The sequence below is a fragment of the Notothenia rossii genome, assembly GCF_949606895.1.
Source record: "Notothenia rossii genome assembly, chromosome: 12".
In the NCBI taxonomy this organism is placed as follows: domain Eukaryota; kingdom Metazoa; phylum Chordata; class Actinopteri; order Perciformes; family Nototheniidae; genus Notothenia; species Notothenia rossii.
Window position 1 is genome coordinate 21,192,457 of NC_136911.1, and position 8,802 is coordinate 21,201,258.

The 8,802-nt window shown below is 41.1% G+C and overlaps 2 protein-coding genes across 2 annotated transcripts in view; both read left to right on the forward strand.

Annotated features, from left to right (window-relative positions):
* Positions 1–423: 423 nt before the first annotated feature.
* On the forward strand, positions 424–6,677 carry cry-dash (cryptochrome DASH). Its single transcript, XM_079661394.1, has 14 exons — positions 424–591; positions 1,282–1,454; positions 2,035–2,128; positions 2,219–2,349; positions 2,690–2,838; positions 3,473–3,561; positions 3,645–3,718; positions 3,806–3,895; positions 3,986–4,065; positions 4,142–4,201; positions 4,289–4,446; positions 4,839–4,958; positions 5,333–5,509; positions 6,164–6,677. Exons 1-14 carry the CDS (start codon positions 529–531, stop codon positions 6,269–6,271), a joined length of 1,566 nt encoding a protein of 521 aa, XP_079517520.1. The 5' UTR covers positions 424–528; the 3' UTR covers positions 6,272–6,677.
* Positions 6,678–7,241: 564 nt separating this feature from the next.
* myd88 (MYD88 innate immune signal transduction adaptor) overlaps positions 7,242–8,802 on the forward strand; it is a 10,333-nt gene continuing 8,772 nt past the window's right edge. Inside the window, exons 1-2 of the mRNA XM_079662190.1 lie at positions 7,242–7,663; positions 8,722–8,802. The exon at positions 8,722–8,802 is cut by the window's right edge and continues 51 nt beyond it. Coding sequence (XP_079518316.1) covers positions 7,354–7,663; positions 8,722–8,802 — 391 coding nt within the window. The 5' untranslated portion in view covers positions 7,242–7,353. The remainder of the gene's footprint in view (positions 7,664–8,721) is intronic.

Here is an 8,802-nt window from a genome sequence, read left to right on the forward strand (position 1 = left end):
ACAATCTAAAGCAATCCATTGCATTTCCATTAGTTTTGTGTTTCTTATTTCCCCCTCTGTGTGTATGATAAATACAGTTACAAAATAAAGTATATGGTAGAATCAGAACCCACAAGCAAAAGTCCTGCATTAAAGTGTGTTGTTTTCATGTTTTTTCTATTAATTAAGTAACCTAAAAAGGGCTCTATGAATAATATGTATTAGATAAGCTTTAAATGCAGAAAGCAATTAATTGTATTTCTCATAATGTAGATCTATTAATGTAGGCTATTTGAGTAAAAAAGGGTGCATTATTCAGTTGTGAGAGCAACAAATTAGGGGGAAATGTTTCGGTGTTTTCTTTACTGTCCTCTTTTATTCCTGAGCAGCTGTTGAACAACCAGTTTATAAAACCTTGCGTTTTGTAACGACGTGACCACAGATACGTGTCACACGGAGCCCCGACACACCGGGAGGAGCTGCTCTCTCATACCGAGCACTACTGGGTCTAATACTACTATTAGCTACATTAATATATAATATACAACTATGTCTACCTCCCGTACAATCATATGTTTACTGAGAAACGACTTGCGTCTGCACGACAACGAGGTGAGTCTGAATCTGTACCGAGTCTTTTATTATGAAATTCGTCATTTAACTTTAAAGAACCTAATGTTATTTGACTTAAAAGTAACGTGTAAACATATCTGTTGCACAATATATGTTTCAAAGATCCTTTCTTTAAAGCACATATTAAACATATTATGTAGTAGGCTATGTTTTATGTTAGCAGAAAGCTAATTTTGTTTCGCCAGCAGCAACAACAATGCAACTTCCGGCCTTCCTTCAGAATAAAAGCCTCTTCTTCAAAATAAAAAGACCAGAAGTTGTGAATTAGGAACAAAAGTTGCTTATTACATGTCTGAATACTCTCCACGAACTTCCTTTTGTATCCACCTTTAATAAGTCAGTAATTGTATGTCTAGCTATCAATACAAAAACCACAGACGTACCGGAGACTGTACTACATCCGGTGGCATATTTCAAAAATAAAAGACCGCCTTCCCAAATATAGAAGAGGAAAAATTATTTTTCTTATTTTTAGTGTCCTTCAAATAAAATATCAGGTAAGGTGTTTTCAAAACTTGCTAGCAGGTTTTAGTTTCCTCTCACAATTAACTTAAAGGAGCCATTTTTGTATACACATCAATTGAAATGTGCTTGCTGTAATCATGCAATTATCACTTTTTCTAATAGAGGATGATATATTAACCTACACTATTTACTCTCTACTTACAGCTTTTCCACTGGGCTCAAAGAAATGCAGATCACATCGTCCCGCTGTACTGCTTCGACCCCAGACATTATGTGGGAACGTATAACTACAACCTGCCAAAGACTGGGCCTTTCCGCCTGCGCTTCCTACTCGACAGCATCAGGGACCTCAGGCACACGCTGCTCCACAAGGGCAGGTAACTAAACAGCTGTTTGTTGACAACATACGTGCATATACAATGGCCTATCTAAATTGCTGACCCCCCAGAGTTCAGCTGTGTCCTTGTAATATCAGTAACAACCTATAATCTAATTACAAGACTCATGAATGTAATTATCACGATGTTGTTACACAAATACTCGGTACAGACCTTGTCCTCAGCTTTCTAGGATTCAGCTGAAACGGGACCAGGACACAGCTGAGCTTATAGAGGGCTGTGTTTGTGTTAACACGGTGCTGCACACACTGTTCCAGTCATTCCTCAGGTCATCCAGCGGGAAGTTAGTCGATTTCTAATCAGGATGCAGCTTGCCTGGCATGGTGGCTTATATTTGTGTGTGTGTGTGTGTGTGTGTGTGTGTGTGTGTGTGTGTGTGTGTGTGTGTGTGTGTGTGTGTGTGTGTGTGTGTGTGTGTGTGTGTGTGTGTGTGTGTGTGTGTGTGTGTCGGTGTGTGTGTGTGTGTGTGTGTGTGTGTGTGTGTGTGTGTGTGTGTGTGTGTGTGTGTGTGTGTGTGTGTGTGTGTGTGTGTGTGTGTGTGTGTGTGTGTGTGTGTCAGCAACCTGGTGGTGAGACGGGGGAAACCAGAGGAGGTAGTCGCGGACCTCATAAAGCAGCTGGGCTCCGTCAGTACCGTGGCTTTCCATGAAGAGGTAGTTTTAACTGGTTTCTCTTAATGTAATCTTTATTGCCTCGTAGTGATTTGGACAGTTTATCCTTCATGTGCTCGTGTTGTGTTCCAGGTGAGTTCGGAGGAACTGAATGTGGAGAAACGAGTGAAGGATGTCTGTGCACAGATGAAGGTCAAAGTTCACACCTGCTGGGGGTCCACACTGTACCACAGAGACGATCTTCCATTTAACAACATGTCCAGGTGAGAGGATATGGCTCTCTCCAGAACGATGTCCTGTTGTTGATCGTGGCGAACTTGGTTAGGCTGCCTGATGTGTAGGTGAGAGGGTATGGCTTGCTTCGGTTAAAGCATCCAAGTTGGCATACCGTCCTGTTGTTGATTGTGGCAATTTGATTAGGGATGCAGATTAGGAAATGTGTACAAAAAAAATCCCATTTAAAAAAAAAAGAAGAAGTGAGATAACCTTTTTTTTCAAGCAGGCTCCTCCAACAATGTAACATGCACATATGTATAAAAGGCATAATCAATGAGCCTAACATGTCTCCTTTAAACATTTGTTGTCAATCTTATAATTTCTTAGGCTGCCTGATGTGTACACTCAGTTCAGGAAGGCGGTGGAGAGCCAGAGCCGAGTGAGACCCCTGACCCCAACACCTGAGCAGCTGAAGCCCCTCCCCCAGGGGCTGGAGGAAGGAGGCATCCCCACAGCTGAAGACCTGGAACAAACAGGTAGCAGCTCCTACAAGTATATGGATTCATTCATGAGATAAGACTTTATTTATCCCGAAGGAAATGGTTGTGGCAGAGTTACAAAAAGAGCAATTCAATATCTACAGGACACAGACGGTCACTTCATTCATGTAAATATTTATAAAACAGTATTTAGTAATGCAACAAAACGTAGTGGCAGATACGTAAATGCACGTCATCATAGCACATTATTAATAATAATAGCAGCAGCGAGTGTTTTGTAATGATGGTAATGATATTTATATTGCACATAATGTTCCATACTACATGAATCAAACAGAAAATACATGTCTACGAGTATCACTAAGTCACATTACTTTGCTTTTATTAGATGGATGTTTATGGTAATGTCTGTGCATGCAGCTGGCAATAATGGAATAAATATTGCTCATTTCATTCAGCCCCATCAAGTAAATCCACACGCAGCTACTTACAGAATTCAAAAGGCAGACTGCTGAGCGTAGGCCTCCTCAGTAACTGCTAGAGTCGCTCAATTTTCATGTCTATGATTAAGCTTTTTACGATTCTGCTGGTCTGAATGCACCAGGGGGAGAGTTTAACGTGTTGGAGATCAGTGGGATGCTGAAATGCTTCCCTTGTTTTATTCTTCCAGAGCCTGTGACTGATCCCCGCTCAGCCTTCCCCTGCACTGGAGGAGAAAGTCAAGCTTTGGCCAGACTTAAACACTATTTCTGGGACACTGTGAGTACATCTTCCGCAGCAACCAGACATATTAATGTGGTTTCTACTATGCACTGTAGCTGTAATAAATATATGGTTTGCAGAACGCAGTTGCAACCTACAAGGAGACTCGTAACGGCCTGATAGGTGTGGATTATTCCACTAAATTTTCATCATGGTGAGTGTTTCTGTGTCATGTTTTTTCTGAATAATGTTCCATTCCTATTCAAAATATCACTAACGGTGCATCTGTGGCATTCTGCAGGCTGGCGTTGGGTTGCATTTCACCCAGGTACATCTACCATCAGATCCAGCAGTATGAGAAGGAGCGGACAGCCAATCAGAGCACATACTGGTGAGCACACACTCAGATAGGTTGAAATCAAATCCATTCCATCGGAGGGTGCAATAAGGTTACTAAGGTGTCCTCGCTGCTTTCTTTCAGGGTCATTTTTGAACTTTTGTGGAGGGATTACTTCAAGTTAGTCGGCGTCAAGTACGGGAACCGACTGTTTCAGATCAAAGGTAAAAAGCTCACTTTTTTTTTTTTTTCATTTATACTCTGTGAATGGATATTGAACTCATGATAATTGTATTCCAGGACTTCAAGACAAATCAATTCCATGGAAAAAGGACAAGAAGCTTTTTGATGCATGGAAAGGTTTGTGGCATTTTCCACTCACTATTAAAGCGATGCATTCAGAGCGTATGTATCAGTCGGTGAAATACATTTCATCTGTTCTTACAGAGGGACGCACAGGAGTTCCCTTTGTGGACGCGAACATGAGAGAGTTGGCCATGACGGGCTTCATGTCCAACAGGGGGCGGCAGAATGTTGCCAGCTTCCTCACAAAGGACCTGTGTCTGGACTGGAGGATGGGAGCGGAGTGGTTTGAATACTTGCTGGTAAGTGGCTTTTAAAAACTGACGACCATCTTTTTACATTGGTTTTTGTTTCTACTTGAGATGTGTGTGATGTGTTCTTATGTTTGTTCCTTTCGGGACTCTACGTGGTCTGTGTTTTGTTTTTATGTTGACCTTACATTTCTGCCTCATGTTGTATTCATGTTTCTGTGGTCTCAATTTGAACTTTTGTTCTTTCTTGTGAAGCACTTTGTGAATTCTATTTCTGTGAAAGGTGCTATACGAAATAAAAGTATTATTAAATCAGTGTGGTATTTTTAGGATATCAATTATAAGGTGATTCTGTTATTGATATGTTGTGGAATAACTAGTTGTTTGTAAGTAATGCATAGATGATAATACTTGTAATAATACTTTTACATTTCCCTCCACAGATTGACCATGATGTCTGCAGTAACTATGGTAACTGGCTTTACAGCGCGGGCATCGGAAACGACCCCCGAGAGAACAGGAAGTTCAACATGATCAAGCAGGGCCTGGACTACGACAACAATGTGTGTTTGAGAAGATCAAAGTCAACTTGATTGTCAATCTTTCAGTTTGCTCGACAGACGGAGAGATCGAAATACCGTTTCCCACAATCCCGAATACAAAAACAAATATATATAAAGATATGTATAGAAATCTATATATATATATATACACACAATCAAAAGACACATTTATGCACACATTAAGACCTAAATAGAAGCACAACAATCAATATATACAAAATAACAGTCACTTCAATGTCTTTGAGAATGTACATTAGTGTGAGACTGTCCGTAGCAGCGTAAAAAATGCATGAATTGTTGGTTCTGTTTTCCGTTGCCATAACTAAGTGAGGAAAGTTGTTTTCAGCCACTGATGGAGTGTTTTTTACATTCAGGGTGACTACGTGCGGCAGTGGGTCCCTGAGCTGCAGGGCATCTTGGGAAGTGACGTGCACACACCCTGGACCCTCAGCACCGCCTCGCTGTCACACGCTAACGTCTGCCTCGGAGACACCTACCCCACCCCCATCGTCATGGCGCCTGAATGGAGCCGACACGCCAACAAGAAACCGGTGGGTTTTTAGAGAAAAAGGGAAGTGGATAGTGAGAGGAGGAGGAACTGCTGCTGCTGCTGCAAAGCTTTTTATAACTGATGGAGGGGAAACAACAGTGTGAGAAAGTACATTTACACTGGTACTTGTTTGTCTTTGTCAGAGGGATATACTGCATTTACTTCTGTATCTAGCGTCCTTTAAAACTTAAAAATCAACTCAAAATCCATCGGACCACAGGGAGGAAGAATATGGCCACTCTTTGGTTCTAACTGTCATTTTAGAAACTGAACATCAGATATGCATTCAGCATCCCTTAAATGACCCCCAAAATCACGGCAATATTTCCCAAATATCAAGCCATTTTTTGTAGGCTATAATGCTAATTGATGCTAGTTAACGTAACTTATGTTAATGTGCACGTTGTCCAACATATGGAAGTTAGCGTCCGGCCCTTTCTATGTGCGTGGGACGTGTACTATACATTTCTAACATAAAACTTTCTAAAATGTACTTTTACTTTCGATACTTTAGGTACTTTTATTACTTCTTCGTTTTGAATTGGTAGGATTTCCAATGCATGATTTTCACTCTGATAGAGTTTGAGGAAATGTTGCATCACTGCCTTCTTTGAAACCATCACTCTACATGTTTTATTCCTTTTATTATTTGCAGAGTGGCGCGGGGCCTTCAGCCAGAGGAAAGAAGGGCCCGTCTCACACTCCCAAACAACACCGTGACAGAGGCATCGATTTCTATTTCTCCAAAAGCAAAAACCTGTGACGCCCTCACGGTGAACACAGGAGGGAAACTCCAGTGATGCAAACTTGGACTGTTGCTCGAAAAATCTGCGTTCCCTCCTGGGATGTTGCTCGAAAAGTTTTCAGATGAGGGTTTTAGGAAGTTTAAGTTCCTACTTATGTTTGAGTGCACATACGTTTCTTATCTACACATATATCGGACCACGAAGCGCCTTTTATGGCTGCGCTTCCTGTTGGACTGCAGTCATAGTGAAAGCCACTCTGTGGTTTTCCTGCAGTCAGTCAGATGATGATTTTACTGCGATTTCTACATGTGTGTTTTTTTTAAAGTTGCCTTTTGATTTCTGTTACACAATAAAATTACAAAATGTAGTTTTTTTTTCTGTTGTGATTTTGTTATGCAATGGAAATAAAAAACAATGTTGACATCTTGTTGAGTTTTAATAAAATATTTGTAATGCAATGCTTTATGGGGTTAGTTGTTTGTTAGCCGGCACGCAACTAAAGGTGCTTTAACATACATAACACAAGACTTACAGAAAATATGACATTTAGTTCAAGTCTTCATACGTTGTGTTTGTAAAAATATAAGTAACAAAATCTTTATTGTAAATTTAGTGGAGTAAAACATACATAATATTGTTCTTTTGAATTATTGTGTAAGAGTATAAGAGTGGCACAGAAGGAAAATACTCAAGTAAACTGAGTATTTTAAATATTGACAAAGTACAGTTGGGCTACTTGAGTAAATGTAGGGGAAGGCAAAAATAGGCAACAGAATGAATACAATTAAAGAAATCCATCAGTTAAAGTAAGAAATAAGTAATTACAAAATATAAGCAAAATAAATAAACATTGAATACAATTAATGACTAATAAAAGGGGGTATTGCAGGTTGAAAAGCCATGTTAACAAGTGTTTGAGACAGTTAAATAATTGTAATGTACTTTTTAGAGTGTGTGTGTGACTGTGTGTGAACAGTGGATCTCCTCCCCGCTGTGACGCAGTGTTCGCATCACTTCCTCGTTCTGTTATCAGGTAGTCAGTCTTTCGCCACAATGTCCTTTATTAGTGTTTAAAAACTATCCACAAACTTCCCAAAACATGGCGTGCGAGGACTCGGAGGTGAACTTATGGAGCATTCCTCTGGTCGCCCTGAATGTAACGCTGAGGAAGAAGCTGGGTCTGTATCTGAACCCGAAGAACACGGTGGCTGCGGACTGGACCGCTGTAGCGGAGGCCATGGGCTTCACTTACCTGGAGATAAAGAACCATGAGGCGGCCAGAAGTCCTGCTGAGTCGGTCCTGGAGAACTGGCAGGCCCGGAGCTCAGAGGCCTCCGTGGGGAAGCTGCTGTCCGTCCTGACCGAGGTGGAGAGGAAGGACGTGGTGGAGGACCTGAGACCCCTGATAGGTGAGGAAATGTTGCTAAATGCTTATGTTGTTGATGCAATTATGATGCAATGTCATGTAAAAGTTATGCTTGGATCCCGTTTTCATCGACTCCAGGAAGTGATTCGCATGCCTGAAATCCCATATTGCAAAAGCTATTTACACATTGTTCTAACAGCCTACTGTGCTAGACATAACATCAGTTCAGCTGCTCTCAGTGTTTCAGCAAATGGGTGCTAATTCTGGATGACTTTAGAAAGACACAGTTTGAGAAAGTCCTTTGATTGGCTAAACACAAAAAAATAGACAAAAAAGACTGCTAATGGACAAAAAATGTCCACACACAAAGATAAACAATCCCCCAAAGAGATGCATAACGACTACAGACACACCAAACACCAACAAATAAGAGGCAAACCCTCCACAAAGTGATTTAAATGCTACCAAAACCAGAATCTATTACTTTTAGACAGTCTTAAGTAGTCACAGATGTTACGTAACTTACATAATTTCCTGTTATTGACTCCTTGAGTGTGTTGACTACATATAAATAAGAATAGCTTACTTTCTTTAACTTCCAAAGGCTATATCTGTGTGTGTGTGTGTGTGTGTGTGTGTGTGTGTGTGTGTGTGTGTGTGTGTGTGTGTGTGTGTGTGTGTGTGTGTGTGTGTGTGTGTGTGTGTGTGTGTGTGTGTGTGTGTGTGTGTGTGTGTGTGTGTGTGTGTGTGTGTGTGTGTGTGTGTGTGTGTGTGTGTGTGTGTGTCCAACGAGATGTTCTGGGGCAGCATAGACAGGTCTTCTCTGCAAAACCACACAACAAGATCACTTAGAGACACAAAGTGAAAGACAATTTCATTAAAAAGCCACAAAGACCTAAGCAACTGCCAGAAACATTCAGTAAAACATTTAAATAATGGGCTACAGTCCTACAGACAACTGTCCTCGACAAAGACAACTGCAAAGAGACACCAAACCCCTCTCTGGGTCTTGCTCCTGTGGGGAATATGAAGACGGGGCACTTTGTACGTTATCCACCAGTTTGTGTGTTTATGTGTTTGTCCATCTTTATCATACGGCAGATGAGGACGTGAGGAGATATTGTGAGAGACAGAAGAAGCTGTCCGAGCCCCCCATCCAGGTCCCTGAGGTGGACAGCTGTG

Bases quoted from the DNA above. Each gene is read 5' to 3' on its own strand.
- cry-dash (XM_079661394.1), top strand. From the start codon at position 529: ATGTCTACCTCCCGTACAATCATATGTTTACTGAGAAACGACTTGCGT. The intron at 1,455-2,034 runs GTAACTAAACAG...TGTGTGTGTCAG, and splicing joins ACGCTGCTCCACAAGGGCAG to CAACCTGGTGGTGAGACGGG. The intron at 3,562-3,644 runs GTGAGTACATCT...TATGGTTTGCAG, and splicing joins AACACTATTTCTGGGACACT to AACGCAGTTGCAACCTACAA.